General features: G+C 39.7%; 2 protein-coding genes across 2 annotated transcripts; one reads left to right on the forward strand and one right to left on the reverse strand.

Annotated features, from left to right (window-relative positions):
* Positions 1-350: 350 nt before the first annotated feature.
* On the reverse strand, positions 351-6,794 carry ppp1r8b (protein phosphatase 1, regulatory subunit 8b). Its single transcript, XM_033639607.2, has 7 exons — positions 6,712-6,794; positions 6,097-6,157; positions 5,596-5,749; positions 4,995-5,212; positions 4,465-4,609; positions 4,060-4,124; positions 351-2,328 (listed from the first exon to the last, which is right to left on the reverse strand). The coding sequence occupies exons 1-7, from the start codon at positions 6,762-6,764 to the stop codon at positions 1,975-1,977; spliced, it is 1,050 nt and encodes a 349-aa protein (XP_033495498.1). The 5' UTR covers positions 6,765-6,794; the 3' UTR covers positions 351-1,974.
* An 808-nt stretch (positions 6,795-7,602) lies between these two features.
* themis2 (thymocyte selection associated family member 2) lies at positions 7,603-16,710 on the forward strand. The gene is made up of 7 exons (XM_033640524.2): positions 7,603-7,756; positions 8,138-8,259; positions 8,681-8,821; positions 8,908-9,333; positions 11,591-12,804; positions 13,337-13,451; positions 15,059-16,710. Exons 2-7 carry the CDS (start codon positions 8,157-8,159, stop codon positions 15,178-15,180), a joined length of 2,121 nt encoding a protein of 706 aa, XP_033496415.1. The 5' UTR covers positions 7,603-7,756; positions 8,138-8,156; the 3' UTR covers positions 15,181-16,710.
* The last annotated feature ends 384 nt before the right edge of the window (positions 16,711-17,094 follow it).

Here is a 17,094-nt window from a genome sequence, read left to right on the forward strand (position 1 = left end):
TGTTCTAAATAGAAATTTATTATAAGCAAAGTTTCTTGTTGTGACATGTTAAGTTTGTATGACGTGATAACTTGATGGTATCTTGTTGTAACAAAAACCTTTCAAGCTTTCATTACCTGATACTGATCCTTTTTTTTCCCTGGCGTGGCAGCAACATGGTTCCATACAATACAATGGGGTCTAAACACACTGGATCACCTTTAGTGTCAGTGAATGCTGTTTGCCTATAAGCCATCAAATTACTTTCCTTCAGAGGATGTTTAATTAGATATAAATTTGGAATACAGGCAGTTACTATCTGAGCAAATGCAATGCGACATTATTTAATTACAGCTGAAAACACTGCAGAGTTACGAGTCAAAAGTAATTCATTTTTTATTTACAGTCATATGATTACAAAATCCACACTCCCACAAGGACAAAAAGTCACCAGCACAGTTTGTAAAAGTGAAACACCTCGTCTTATGCGGAATTCTGATCTCTGAGCTTTCACTTACTTAAAGATCCCATGAAATGGCTACTTAAATTTTCAAGAAAACAGCTCATCTTTAGTGGTAACCTCACGCTGTACCTAAGTACAACTAACTACTAACTAGTAGCTTCTTTGTTTACAGTAGGACTGATACCTTACAGTCTAATGTCCTGCCTACAGGCTCCACCAAAAGGGTGTACAAAGAGGCATCTTGGTGGCATTGTGGTTAAGATGCGTACTGTATACTGTGACCACAATATTCATTTTCATTCATTCATTCATTTCCTGTTACCTCTCTACCTGTGAATAAAAGCAAATATGCACCTTAAAAATTAAGAATACCATTTCATGGGATCTTTCCATTCGCAGTACACTGTATAAACCAATTACATAGTGTACCTGTTCACTACATGTTTGACACGGCTAACTATGATTTTATGCTGCTGTTCAAAAACACAGTTCCTATGTCTCAAGTCAGTTCAGGGCAAACTAAATATAAACAGTATACTGTATAAACTGCACTGTGCTCTGCTGCATGTGAATTAATGTTAACACACTAGATGACCATTAAAACATACTAAATCCGATCTTTTCTGTTTTACTACCTTTTTAATGTTGCAGCGAAGTTGGTATTTGTTCCTGTGCTGCCATACGAATTCTGCTATATTCTGTTACTACTTAACAACAGTTCAATTAACTCCGGACGTAGAAAACAAGAATCCAAAAGAATAATACGAAGCTTGCAGCACCACCTTCACCGGGTGCCACATATAGATTCTCGACAATGTTAAGGCTGGACCGACAGGCCGTAAACAATTATACCTGCAAGTCTGCAGCCAAACCTCACTGAAAACTCTGACCTTTGTGCACAAGTCACCATCTAGTGGCTTGTTTACACTTCAGTTGATGTCACATTGGTCTAATACACGTAATGGAAATGTTTCACATTATGTCAATAGGTTTTCAAACGGAAAAGCAGCCCTGTGTTTTGATAGGAACTGACCTTATGTCTGGATTCTGAGACTTACCTGACTGCTCACAATAATATATTTTATATAAAAGTACTTTTTGCCATTTCTTTAACAGAATTATCAAAACACTTAAGGAGTGAAAAAAAATGTTGAAACGTGTTTAGTAAAAAAAAAAAAAAAAATCTGACATCACATCCAAAACATGAAAAACATAACTCATGACCCATCGTATCCATGTAGCCTGTCACTCACAGACAAACGTATGTAACTGCCACTGTGACGCTCAAATGTTTGTTGGCAATCAACAAGCTTCTGCTGTTTGCTGGCCAACTTATCAAAAGACTAGGCAATGTGTAAATGATATCTTGTGACAGACCACATGGAAACGTGGTGCCTTTTTAGGATGGTGATGAGTAACACAACAAAAAAAAAAAAAAAGAAGATTGAGAAGTGAACGACTCCACCTCTGCCAGGTCACAGTCCCTGATGTATCTGCTGGTAACCTGAGAGTCAGCAGCTTTATCAAACTGATTAGATGAGTAGTGACGGGGTGGGTTTCTTGCCCGGCCAAGCTTCTTTGGCATACTTCTTTTTGCGTGGCTCGTTGTGGGTCTCTGGTAGATAAGGGGCTGTGACAGGGGTAGGGTTGAGTGTGACAGGGGGCTGGGGAGCCTCTGGGGCCAGGTCCACCTCTGGTGCTGGATTGGGGAAGGGCAGAGGAAGCCCTCCCTGCATGGCAGCACCTCCAGGAGCTCCTGTTGGCTGGTTCTCATGACTGGTGGGAGGCAAGTCCCCGTAAAGACCACCACCCAAGCTGTAGCCATGGATGCGTTTCGAGGTCAGGTCTTCAAGACCCAGAGTGTTTTGGCTATCTGATCTGCGTTTCTGCAGCAGGAATGATAGAGTGATAGTGTCATAATTCTTACTGTAGAAGTTAATACTGGCATATTGTCATTTAAATAATATAAATAACAAAAACACAAACATCTCCATCATAAGACCATGGTCTGTTGATAATTCCTGAACTGCAGATTATTTACACAGGGTAGGCACAACAGACTGATTAAAATGCACATGTAAAGGAACACTATAGTGAGGCTCAAGCACTTATGCAAGCACTTAAGCACATATGCTTAAATTCGGTATTCTGTACAACGTATAGTTTATGTGAGTGTGGTTAGATATCCACAGCGATTCACTCTATGGCATTAGTTATAACATCATAACTTTTTTGCAGACACAGTCCTAATCTGCAATTGGAGCCAGCTAATTAGTTGAATAATAATTACCCTGACGACTTTGGATTCCCATAATTAAATGAACATGATCGACTGCGATAATGACATTTAAAATGGGTGCTTCGCTCATAGAAAACTCTGCTGCAAATCAAATCAGGTGCTTCAAAACCAACAGCCAGCTTCCACTTTTGAAGAGCTGTCATGCCGCTATGCGCACACCCTGCAGCAGCAACCTATGAAAAACATTCCTGAATTCTGCAACTGCAGACGGCTAAATGAAATGCAACCGTCATCATCTGCTGTTTGGACACTTGAGAAAACAAATCATATGCAAAAAGTGCATGTGACTTGTGTCCCCATTAAAAGCAGCACAACTTGTTAAACCACCTAAAAAAACCCACCACAATCTGCAGTACGATGACTACATGAAGGCCAAGAAGAATAATGTCGCTTATGTTCCTGTATCGTTACCATTAATCCCCACCACCACTGTAAAAAAAATAAATAAATAAATAAATGCAGGGGGATGCGTATCCATGGAAGAGGCACTGAATTTAGGTGACGAAGAACCGTGTTTTAGTCTTAGTTTGATGCAAAGATTTTTTTAATTTGTAGCAATGTGGAACAAAGTAAAAGCATTGATCTGTTGATTCAATTGTGGGTAAAATGTTTTGGTACAATTTTATTTATATTTTGTTTCTATATGATGCACTGAGAGTAAGGACCACTCTTACTTGTTGCAAATATTAGTGCATTAGCAGTAATGTAACATGGAAGTAAAAGCGCCATTCTGTTTATTTAAATGTGAAAGTGGATTCATAACACAAGACAAAACCAGAGCATCATTGCGAAATGTAACGTGACCTAATAATGGTTTTATCTCCATTGCCTTGTGTTCAAAGTCGATTAAAAGCCAATTTATTGCCCAGCTCTAACACATAGCTCCTGACATTACACATTTTCTAAGTTGCAGGTCACAAACGTACACATAACCCACTGTAAACCATCAATATGTTATAAAAGACTATGAGAACCCTACTCATCTTTTTTTGGAAAAAAATCAGAATTACTAACTAACTAAAATGGAAGAGACTTTTTGTGTCTGTCTGTCCTACGAATTTCAAGACAATCAGCCTATTGTTGTCACATGTATCCTTTGTATTGCTGAGGACCCAGTGTAGTATAGTGTTGAGTACCAGCTCTTGAGATCTACAAAACATATTTATTAGTAGTGTGTTACTACTACCAGCGGTACACACTGTGTAGTGTATTGAGAAGGGACCCTTGTTAACTGTTAAACGGGCTGGGTACAGCTCGCCTTTCTGCTGAAATATACCAAGTGAATCAGAAGTTCTTAAATAACAAAACCAAAGCTTACCTTGATGGGGATGACAGCAGTCTGGACCATGTTTCTAAAGCGTCCCACTGAGGGGTCTATATCCTCTGTAAGAGTTTAAAGACAAGCGTTACAATCTGTTGCAGAGTGCAATTCCTCTCTTGAAAAGCAGAAACTCGAATATCTGTTTGGCAATATAGCTTGGTTATATATTTAAAAACATGACCGCAAAATCCTCTAATTTCCTTCTCAGTTGCATGCAGTGAAACTTTAACACAAGACTCTACAATTTCACAACACTATTAAGAAAGGAGCTTAATCCACCACAAAACATAGTCTGGTCTGGCATTGTCATTACAAGCAACAGAATTGTTTAAACATGCAGTTGTTTAAAGTATAACTGAGTTTTTGTGTTTTTTTCAGCACCGCCTTCACTTTGATTCGTACCTGGGTTAATGATGGAATCCTCTTCATTGAAGGTAACCCTGGAGTTCCTCCGTTTCCTCTTAGGCCTCTGGATTTCAAGATTACCCTCCTCGATGGTCAGTAGGGAGATGCGTTTGTTGTGAGCTGTGTTGAACTCTGTCAGGTTCTGGCAGGATACAGGCAGATAAAGAAAAATGTGTGTTATGTAGCTGCACTGATAAAGATAATACTACTTTACAACATGACATTATACCAGACTGAGCAATAGACATAAACAGATCAATCTCAAGATTTTAGTTTTTGTGTTAACACTGATCATACAATCTATGATCTCTGAGGATTAAAACAAAATGCAAAATATTACACTTCAAAAAGATAACTATAGAAAAGAAGAGCACGAAAATACATTTTAAACATTGTTGTGCATCTATAAAACTGCAATTTGTGGGCAAAAAGGTGATAATCAGGAAACAAGAAAGCCATTTTTTTCTGTTATGTAGTTTATGCTTAAGAGCATAAGAATATTGTTATTATTGAGAACCTAAATGTACCTCCAGCTCTGTCTCTTCTTCTGGAAGCCCAAGCAGTCCTTTCAGCTCCTCGTCCTCTCCTGTCTTACTGTCTCCTGTGCCGGCCGTGCCTTGGGTTTGGGGTTTCTCTCTGATGGTGTACGTCCTTGTTGAGGCCCCAAAAGATATTGTAGAGTCTATGGGTACTTGCTGAGGCTTGTGTGCCTCCAGACGGATGTGTCCAAGGAAAGTACCGTGAGCTAAAACGATGACAATGAATAGGAGAGTGGCGTATGTTACCTGTGAAACTGTGGCCTGTTGAACTGAATCAAATGTGATTCAGCACTGAAATATCCATTAAAGTTTTGGTAGCCAATTAGAATAATAAAATCAAATACTACTACTTGACTAGATACATGTTGCTGCAAAAAATGACTTAAGTGAGGTGAATAGACTGAAAACTTTATCTTATTAGATAAAAACAGATGTTGCAGAACATCTGAAATTGCAATAATATTGTATTGTGACGTAAGTATTGTAATAATAGTAGTTTTTATCCTGTGTATGTCAAACCATGCCAGATACTGGTTATAGATACAGCCTAAAATGAGTAAACAAGATGTGATTGTGAATGGTGTCTTACTGCTGTTGAGGTCTATGAGAAAGACCCTCTTCAGGTGTTTGTGGTAGACCAGGGCAGCGTGGACACGTGAGCATGACTGATGGTCGATGGTGAAGTCACACCAGTCTGGGTTCCTCCCAAACAAGTAGTACTTCTTTTCATCTATGATCAGTTTCTATAGGGAGAGACAGTTTCAGTGAATCATGGTCATTCAAACACTCTTCCAGAGAGATCCATAAACAGTCTGTTATGTCTCTGTGCCTCTGAGCCATAACCTAACAGTGTTGCTTCCCACTGAAAAGCTTAAATCTCAGGGCTGTTGCTGCTCTCGCACCGTTTGAAGCCGTGCAGCCATAGACAGTCCCAGTGTGCATCACAGCTGGGACAAAGTGGACTGTCAGGCTCGTATCTGGTGCATTCAACTAAGGGAGCTCCCACAGTATTATCTATACATGCTTTGACACTAGTGCACAATAACGTTGAGATGATGTAAAAAGTAAAAATGGCCCAGTTTCCGGTTACCTCCATCAGTTTGTCTCCCTTCATCACGTCCAGATGCAGCCCCTGGGGCGGCTTGCCTGCCCTGAGAGACATCAGTTGGTGACCGTTTACAACATTTATACAGACTACATACCACGAGTTTATGCACAATTGATCATTACAAGCGATAACTGAATAGCTTCGCTTTGTTCTCTTGTTATGCTTAAAGGTAAATTCACAAAAACAAGTGCTTGTACCTGTACAATAAGCTAATGGGAACGTTAACATCGGTCATCATCTAGCTAACGTTCTTGGAACAGCAACGCTATCAAAGCGCAAGGCAACAGCTAAGATATGATAAAATGCCTTATCTCTATCACAAAACCTCTTCTAATCACAACTATCACTTTTGAAATTAAAAATACGAAGCACCATCCTGAAAACACACTTTAAAATAAACATCATCCAACGCCATTACCAATTTAATAGCGGCGTTAAAGAGTTAGCTTGCTAGCTTGCATGGTTGCTAACGCTAGCTTACAGAAACTACAATCTTCTTTCTCAGTAAAAGATGAGGGATATGAGTGCTGTGCTTATATGCATCTGATATGGCATTACAGACAACCGGTTACAACTTTAACATGTGCATATGCTCACCATGATGGACAATCAAAAGGAGGAGCACTTTCTTTGCTTGTTTTAGTCGCCATCTTGCCTCATCTTCTCATGGCCGAGCTGCATGATGGGTAATCGTCACTCTGGGTTACTGGGAGTTGTAGTCCAAACACATAGCGTCCAAATTTAATCACCAAATCAAGTTAGTAAAACACATAATGTGCCTAATAAAATTGAAAGTGGCCAAGAGTATCATGATCATACTGTGCTAGCATCACTGAGGGTAATTACAGTAGAGAACAACTTTGAGTTCCCTCAACAACCACTAGAGGTCCTCAGAGCCCAGATTTTTTACTCAAAATAGCTATGTGCTGCAGAACCAATGGTTGTCAAGTGTGTCTTTTTTGGGTTGTTGTTGTGGAGAACTAGTGGCTTGAGAACCAAAGCAACACAAGATATTCTCAGATCTCAGATATTTATTTTTGATGCAAGAGCATTACGCCATTTCCTCTACACGAGTCAAAGTGTTGTCAGGGTAGCATTTGATGAGAGGTGGTACTGCTAAGTTGGATCATGGAAAGGGGGGGAAACCCCTCAAGAGATTCAACCAACAGACCAGGCTGATCTTTGATATGGAAAGTGTCGTGGGTTTTGTCAGATGCTGTGAGGGGCTGCCTCATCATGTCACGAAGAGAGGAGGAGGCCTGGTTTACTCGACAGTGCAAATCAGCAGAAGGAAGTAAATGTGCTGTCTTTTCCTGCTATGTGTTTGAGGTAGATTGAGAAAGCAGAGGGTAAATTCCATGTGTGAGGGATGTGTCATGGGACACTTTGAGGTGCATCAGGACCAATAAATTTGGATACAAGGGTGGTACACTTAGTAAAATTAAATTTCCCCACTCTGTCCTTTCTTTTAAATTTGGCTATTCATAATCTGTCAATATAGTTGCTACCTGTTAAAAACTTTGTGTTTGGTCAAGCCACTGAGTTGTTCGTGTGCTTGACATGCAAAGACAAAATGTGGTGTTTTGGATCTTTTCGACCTTCAAACAGTGTTAACGGAGAATTGATTTTGTCCATTTAACAGGTGAGTACGTAATAAGGAATGCCTTGTGTACACATTGTAATATTTGCAGGTCCTACACTCTCACACACACATGCACATTTTGACACATTTCCTTATAAGGCTATAAAGCTTAGAGTATCTTGGTCTATTTTCTCTGGGTGACAGCTAATCAAGACTCTGTGTCACAGTCAACTAAATAAGAAATAACTCAAACACCTTCTTTCACAACTTCACAGTATAATAATGCACATGTCCTATCACTTGTCCTCCGCCTGTGAATGCAAGCACTGTGCAAACACCTCCTGTAACTTCCTCATTCACTTTTGTGGTTTTTGACTGAGAAAGCAACCTCCTTTTATGCTTCGCTTGCCATTTGCTGTCTGCCTTCATTTTTGATCGCAGCACACTTGAGGCAGCAGCGATGGCAGGCACGACTGCTTTGCCACTTCAACAACTCATCGCTTCATTGGACAACTCTTGTCTGCCAAAAATTCTACAAGTTTGCTCTGGAGTGTATTTCCAAGGTAGGCATTTGGTTGTTTTAGTCATTGTGAACTGAAACTGTGAGGGCAGATGAGGACAAAGCTAAGGAGATAAAAGATTTTCTGAAGAGATTAGACCACTACAAATTGTAATGTGTCTGGATTTTTGTACTGTGTCTGTCTATATCTACTGCATATGTTTATATCTATAAAGTATACATGTTTCCCTCTTTTCTCAACCCCAAATCAGACATTATTGCAGCCAATAAGACAGTGCGTATTTGTTTGAGTTGAATAGTTTATATTATCAATGTTTGGTAAAAAGAAATATTTCTCTTTAGTGTAAGCATCCCAATTAAGAACAATAAGAAGATCTGTTATTAATACTTAATATATCTGCACATTGATTGTTGATCTGGTTATTTATATCTGTCTTCGTTCTGTTTCTCACTCTCCATTTCAGGGTCTATATATGAAATTTCTGGGAGTGAAGTGTGCTTTTCTACTGGGGATCTGATAAAGGTCATCAGCATTGAGCTCCTATCAGTTTGCTGTGAGGACATCAGCAACAATGAGAAGTTTGAGCTACCTATCAGCCACACAGGTTGGTCTGAGCTGTCTACAAGATTCTCATGAGAACAGCTAATTTTGTTACGTTGCTGACCACTGACACTTGTTGCTGTTTCTCAGGTTTGTTCAAGGTTGTTCCGGAGGACATGCCGTACAGTACAATCGAGGAGATGATGAGCCTGAGGCCTGTGGGCCTGGAATCCTGCCTTCCCTTCACTTTCACCAGCCGCTCCAAGATAACCATTGGCAATTTCACACTGGGGGCCGGTAGAGCTTTGACTGTGCTCTCTATCGAGCAGCACGAGGGGGAAGAGGATCAGTTGCGCTGCCATATTCAAGGACAACAGGAAGCCTCTGCAGAAGTGTCTATCCCATTCTCCTTGCAAGGAGAGTTCAGAGAGTGTGAAAGCGAGGAGCGCTTCACTCTGCGGGAGATCATGTCCTCGCCCTGCCTATGCAGTCGAAGGTTTCGCTTCATCAACACCACAAAGTGTGATCGGCCCCTTGTCCTCAGTCCAATATACCAGGTCCACGCCATCATGAACTGTGAGAATAACCTACTTTTTATTTTGTTATTTGAAGAGAATTAAAGTTATCTGAACCTTACTTACATAATAGGTTATTATTTTCACATCGTTTAACTCTTAGATTAGAGATTAGAGTACATTAATATATTTGAGTGTTAATTAAAGTGGAATTTAAGTTTTTATTTAGTCAACTATTACACTCAAATGTGATTTTGAAGTAGTTTTACATGAGTGCGGCCATGTTATGCTATTTCATACCTCACTACTTTTGAACGGCAAATATTTGACTTATATCAATACGTTTATTTCTTAGTTTAAAGTTAGTAGTTATGTGCAGATTAAGGTTTTACAAAACCATTGGTGTAGATTTTGGGGGGATGCAAGGGACACATCCCCTTCAGTATTTAGAATGTGCATGTTTCTCCCCCAATAGAAATATGAAAGTAGTGGAAGATTTTTTTTTTGACAGGATTAAAGATATGTACATCATAAATGGAACTGAGAAAAGGAACAAATTGGTGTATAGATATTCACCAGAATGCAGAAAATTAAGTGTTTGATCCTCAACGTTTTCTGGCCTGCTCAAAAAAAACCTACGCCCTTGTATAAAACCAATGATGAGCTCATCAAATATGATGCAATGTGTCACAGCCTGGCTCATAAGGCCACGTCTTTAAAAGTTATACAAAATTATTAAAGTCTGTGATTAATTAAATACACAACAAATATACAAACACACACGGAGAGAGGAGGTCAGTGGAATCAGAAGTGTAAGGTGCGCATGGCAGTGAAGATAGCGTGAGAGTGTTGTGATATTCATCTCACCAAAGTTAAGGGAAGAACTTAAGAGGAACTAAAGCCACATTTACCACCAGAGCTTTATAAGCTGGAACGCTGGGCCCAAATCTCACCATCTGGCACTGATAATCCCCTGCCCTACACCACCACAGCTGTTCAGCCCCAACGAAACACAGCAAAATGTTTATTTAAACTGAAACGGAGCTGCATTGAAAACCCTGTTGTGTTACACAAGCAACTGTGGCAGCTGTGCAGGTGGCTTATATTATTAAAAACAAATGTCTTCAATTGTTGCATACACCAAGCTGCAGTGGACGTATTTGTGAAAAACTTAAGTTGGATCCGTTGTGCTGATTGGGTACAAGGGCGACATATATGAAACGGGGGGTTAGGGGGGGTCCTCTGTCAGAAAACTTCCCTGCATTCTGGTGAATTTTATGCACCAATTTGTTCCTTTTCTGCATTAATTTATGGCGTAAATGTCTTTAATTTTGTCAAAATAAAAGTCCTCTGCTACTCTCATGTTTTAATTGGGACAGACAATGGCACAGGGACATGTCCACCTTCGTCAGCCCCCCCAAAAATCTTCACCTATTATGTGGTAACACTTTGACACAACCACCAAACAAGAGAACACGTACTTCAGAGCTCGTTGCATACCTTCTCACGCCGTTTCAAGGAAACATGGTGTTCAACTGGGAAATCGTAGCAAAATGGTGCACGGCGTTTTCAGAATGAATGTGTCCTTCGTATCTGAAAAAAGGACAGATTGGCAGATAAGTTTAGTTTAGTTTACAATTTAACAAACCATTATGTACATTATACACAAATCACATTACATACAAAAAAGCAACAAAGAATCACATAGTGTCATACACTTAAAACAAAATCTGTAAGGAAGATTTCACAAGTTGCATCATTTCATTTCGTCACTTCATTTCCTGTTTGTTAATACAGTTAATTGCTTAAGTAATCTTTTAATGTTTTCTTGAAAGCGTCTCTGGTATTTATTTTAGTGACATGATTTGGTGAAGAATTTCACCCTGTAATGGCTCTGTGAAACGCAGTCAACCTGAGGAGATTTGTCCAGAGAATTGTAATTGTAACAGATTAAATTACCCAATAGTGAATAAAGTAGTTTAAATTAGCACCACTTTAACCAACATCAGTGCATTAGTGATCAGTATTTTAATATACTTTATAATAGTATAATACTCACAGGGACCTTCACAATGATGACTACCATTTTTGAGACTTTAATTTTGCTGTTGGTTATATTACCGAACTTTTACTGCCATAGATTTTGAATGCAGGTGTATTTTTACACTGTATTTTATACTTTTATTAGTAGTATTTCTCCTTCTAGTAAAGGTCTTCTATCACTGATAAACCTCAGTGTGTTCTGGTTTTAGTTAATACAGTTCCATCGAGTAGCTTTTCTACATTTTCTAACATGAATCCTCTTGTTTTTTGTACAGTGAGGAAGAACGTGTTGAAGTTTCCCTCCAGCTTAGAGGTGGATGTGGTCGATGTCACCGATGTGTGCAAGGATGCGAGTTTCGTGACCCCGCTCAGTCTGACAGAGGTCCACTCCCAGCCAGATGAATCCTTCCCTGTTGTAGTGGAGGTACTGGAAGGCCCAGAGACCCGCTCTCTGTTCAAGGGCAGCTGGCTGCCAGAACTTAGCAAGAGCAGCCACCTGATTTTCCACAAGACAGGAACCTCAGCCATGATTTTATTATCCAGCATGAAGAGCCGAAAGGCGCAGCAGTACTTCCTGGTATCTCAGCAGTATGGTGGAAGATTTCGGAGGCGGCCAAGAGAGTTTAATTCGGTGTATGAGCTGTATGTTGCTTCGATCCAGGCACCGGGTCTGAAGGTCAGCGTAACAAAGAACTGTGAGGAAGACGAGGAGGAGGGCCTGCCTGGCCTCAGTGTGGGGGAACAGCTGGAGGTTATTCGCTGCGAAACAATGGTATTGCCTTGTGGAGGCAGCAAGAGAGAGACGCAGTCCGTCGAGGCTCTCTTGTGTCAGCGTCTCCAAGAGCCAGATGATGGGGATGATGATGATGAGGAGGAGGAAGTCAAGCAGGAGGATGAGAGAGATAAGGTTCCTCTGCCTCTGTACATGCAGGGTCACTTTGTGGAGGTACTGGGTGATAACAAGAAGTACAAACTCAGAGACTTGGGTAAGGAGTTCACTTTGCCCCTGGATGTTAAAGTGGTGAGCCGGGACACTGAACTAGAGACTGATCCACTAGTTGGATTTGCGTGTCTCAGAATAGAGGGAGCAATGTTAGAGCCCACCATCCAGGTGAGCTTTCCACACAGGCCAGACCACTGTTTCGAGATCCCAACCCAGTGGCTCTCGATGTCTGTCTATTTTACCAAGGACCCCCTGCCATGGCCATGCGGTCAACCACCCAAATGCCGCGTGGACAGGGTTACAGAGGTGACGGACACGTTCTTTTATGAATTTCGCAAACAGGGGAACTCAAATGCAGCTCCTCCACCTCGACCACCAAAGCGAAATCTGTCAACTTCGACGTCAACAAAAAAATCATCAAAATCCTCGAAGAAATCATCCAAAGCAGAAAAGTCCAAACATGGACAAGGCAAAGGCATCCCAACCAAGGAGCTGGCTAATTTGACTTTAAATAGCAAAAGACGGCCCCCAGCCCCCCCACCTCCAGTAAGTATGACAATAATTGCATATGTGTAGATTTCAGGGGGAGGGATGGGCGTAGAGGACAAATCCTCCTCAGTTTTTAGAACATTTGCATTTGTTTCCTCTCAATAAAGACATGAGTAGCAGAGGACCTTTATTTTGACAAAATTAAGGACATTTACACTATAGATTGATGCAGAAATGGCACAAATTAGTGCATAAAAATTCACCAGGAAGCCAGAAATTAAGTATTTGATGCTCAAAAATCTTCTGGCGGAGGAAACCTATGCCCTTAAATGCATTCAAGGTCCCAAGAGCTATTCAGAATGTGTTGTGGTTGAGCTGTCATGGTTAACATGTCTTCATGAAATTATTTATAAGAGCACACCACAGCGGAACTTCTGTGTTAGAGAAATATATTTCTCACAGTGTGACTTTCGGGTAATCTCAAACGTTCTCAGACTATACAAAACAGTAAAGCTTCCACTTTTTGCTGCGGTGGACAAGTGATGCGTGTAATTAAGCTGAACATTTCTGACTTCCTCTTGTTGTGCAGGGTATCTTTGATGAGCAGCCTCCACCAGTCGTACCCCGAAAGCAGTCAGTTGAAATGACAACAGGCAAAGCTCTGCCAAACACTTATGTTGAAAGGCAGGAGCCGAAGACAAAAGGTGAGGTTGTTTTAGCAAAATCATGTAGGTTTAAGCCATAACACTTAATTCTTAAGGTTTTCTATAATTCTTATCATGATATTTAAAAAAAAAAAAAAAAAAAGACCAACAAAACTTTCCAACTTGCCCACCTGTCTGGCACTCACTTGCACACTTTGTTGTGCAGATCGATAAGGGGATACCGGGGTTGGTTGTCACAGTGCATATTACAGCCACACTAGACTGTGACATTATGTCAAGATCACAGATGGCCTCACGTCCTGCTCATTTTGCACTGGTCATTTTGTGCAACACACAAAAAATTGATGTGAGATCATTTTTTTTATGTTGGTGGGTTTTTTTTTTGTATTAAAAGCTTGGAAGTTATTTGTCATTTAGAAATCACACACTCACTAAAAAGTCGAAGGTAATAGCTTTAATTTGAGTCAACATTAAGCTAGCAGGCTAAAGCCATGTGGCAGCTAGCTTGAAATGTTTGTCAAGAGGTCAGTTGGGGATAGCTCTGTCACTGCTCAAGACAGTCAGCATTGCAAACATGTTATACTCCGTACACAACCACACGCACACGCACACGCACACGCACACACACACGCACACGCACACGCACATGCACAATGTTGGTTTAGTTCCTCATTGAAAAAACAATGTTGTATCTAAACAGCTACAAACTTCAACCCAGGCTGTTTGACATTTTAACAAAAGTTCCTGGTCGTATTGAAATGAAGATTAACCTGTTTCAGTCTCACTGTTTCATTTAATGTTATATTCATAATGAAATGTTATGAAACAATGGCTTTAATAAAGACTAGATTTTTTTTTCAGCACTGTAAATTCCTCCATTTTACATCTCATTTCAGAGTATAATTCAAACAAACAATCACATGGTCCACATTCAGGATTTAAACACGAGGGACATTGATGATAGCAAAACTATTCAAGATGTGGTGGTCATTTCAAAACTTATTTGGTGTTTTTATCTTAAATAACAAAAAGGTTATATATGTTTTTAAAAATATTAATCTTTTTTCTGCAACAACATTGATCACTGCAGGGACAACCAACCTCGTGATGGGGTTTCTGTCTTTGATGGTTTATAACCTCTTGTCACAGTAAGCTGTAACAATGAAAGAGATACCCATTTCAAGCCAAGACCTTAAGCTTTTATTTCATTTCACTGAAAGATGTTTTAATGTTGAGCATTTCACACGAGAGCAAAAAGTATGACAACCAACCCCAGTCTCCCCTACACATTTGGTGCTTATGATACCTGGACAGTGTATGGGGAATTGACTCAAAATACACCACAGGATTCACAGGATTTAGGATTCATCTGCAGTTTGTTGGAAATGTTTCTCAGGCTGAAGCAAATGGTTCATTACTTTGGGACTATTTTCAAATGCAAATTGATACACATTCAGTGCTCTTGTATTTATGTTATGAGGGAAGTGTTTGGGGAAGACACTTCAGTGCCCATGTTCATATAAACAAGGAAGTGAAACTTTTGTGACTCATTTAAGTGTTTAAATATTTTTGTATTCATCAAAAAAAATTGTCTCTTCATTGGATTTGTTTGATAAATATAAAATTATTTCATATTCCTCCCACAGTGAATCAGGAGAGAGAGTGTCACGTCGCAGCAGATGTGGACAGCGACCATGACTATGAGACTGTGGATGACAGTTTCGTAACGATGATGAAGACAGCGCAAGAGAATGTAATGTATTACTGAAGTTTATGTTCGACCGCAACAGCAAAATATCACAAACGTGTGGTGGGAACGGAATTTAAAGTATACTGTGCAGGATTTTCTGTTCCTGTTTAACATCCTCGCCAGCAAGTGAAAGTTAAAGCCAACTCTTTATTCACTTTGGCTTTTTCTTTTTGGTACTGTGTGTGGATGCTAGCTGCTTCCAGACTGGCGCCTAGTTGCTACCTTTTTATATGCTAAAGCCCCGACCTCACCTGAGTGCTGTGGGGGTACACACCCATAAATGTCCCAACCATTGAAAATTAAAAAAAAAAAAAACAGGAAGAGGGTAGGGTGTTTGCAGAAAATACAAAACCACAAACTTCTGCTGAGTCATACATGATGATTGAGAGGGATTATTTCTGAATCTAATCAGTTTTTTTTTTAGGAAAATCCTGCAGAGCATATCTTTAAGAGTGATGAAAGAAAATGTCATATTGCGGTTTTTAACCTCTCCTGTCTTAAATACAATGTACCAAGGCGTTCTTATATTGTGAGGCTTTACAGTCGGACCAAGCAACCTTGAAACTTAACTGGTTTAACTTATATATTCAGCTATAACCTCCTGATAGCATCCTGCATCTGTGAGGACCATTGAGACAATTTGAAAGATTTATAGAGTGTTTGGTTACTCTTGTTTTCAGTGTGCACACAAAGTGCACGTATGGCAAAACGACTGGCCCTCCTTCAGTTGTGTGGACAATTTATTTAGCAAGGGTTTGCCCACATGAGTATTTGATGTCGATGTAGCATCTTGTAGTGTATCACAGAACATACAGTAACACCACCGTTTTAATGTGGTCAGCGAAACTGTGTCTCCATTCATTTCTATGCTTCATCTTCAAGGCTGCATGATGCTGTGGCTTTGTCACCATGTACAATAGACAACCCACAAACTCTGATCAAGTACTACCCTTGTAGTGTTTATGTTGCAGTATTTGTTGAAATATCATACTATTGTGCTCTTTGTTCAAACTTGTAAGCAAGTCGTTGATTTAACCACATGGTAGTTTTGGAGGCTGTAGCTTTCAGTTTTCTATACAATAACAAGGAAAACAACAGCAACACCCTGCAGTATTATACAGACTATATATGACACCACAAAAAACAGCCTTCAATATTACCAGAGTTGAACCAATGTCTTATTTTAAAAAATGCATATTTATAAGCTTCATAGAGGAACATTTTATTGTACAGGCATGTGATGTATATGGCACCACCCTACAGTATATAAAGAGACTCTAAACTGCAAGGGCTCATATCAGTCCTCGCTGGGATGCAACAGTCTTAACCACAAACATCACAAAATGGCACCTCTGCAGCATTTGGTCATAATGGTAATAGAATAGCTGAAGCTCCCCCGGTGGTCACAGCAAACTAATGATCTGAGGGTACAAAAAGGAGCTAGACCTGGTGTCTAATCCTGTTTTGTTTTAAGCTGAATTTTATTAAAATGACTCATTGGTGGGTTTTCTGCCCAAGTGCCAAAAAAAAATAATAAAATAATATATGTTTGTTTGTGTATTTTCTCCATTTCTTTTAATGTTTAATTATTTCAACTACAGACATAGTGTAGCTTATGTATCTTGAGTTATGTTGTACTTAAGACATGTATCGTCATAAAAAGTTGCTTCCAAATCTATTCAAGACCTACGTGTTGTTTTTTTTCCAAACATTTTTGCAAGATTCAGTTTGTGAAATGTCACATCTAAAAGTTGTGAATACACATGTAAAAAAAAAAAAAAAAAAAAAAAAAAAAAAAAAACTGTATAAATAAATTTGCACAAACTACTTGTTTATCATGGGAATGAGTGGATGGGAGGGTTTAATGCAACAAAATATGTAAAACTAAAAGAGCTTGAATAACATGTAAGCACACCGTACGGACTGTGTTAT

This window comes from Epinephelus lanceolatus, chromosome 10 (assembly GCF_041903045.1).
Source record: "Epinephelus lanceolatus isolate andai-2023 chromosome 10, ASM4190304v1, whole genome shotgun sequence".
NCBI lineage: Eukaryota > Metazoa > Chordata > Actinopteri > Perciformes > Serranidae > Epinephelus > Epinephelus lanceolatus.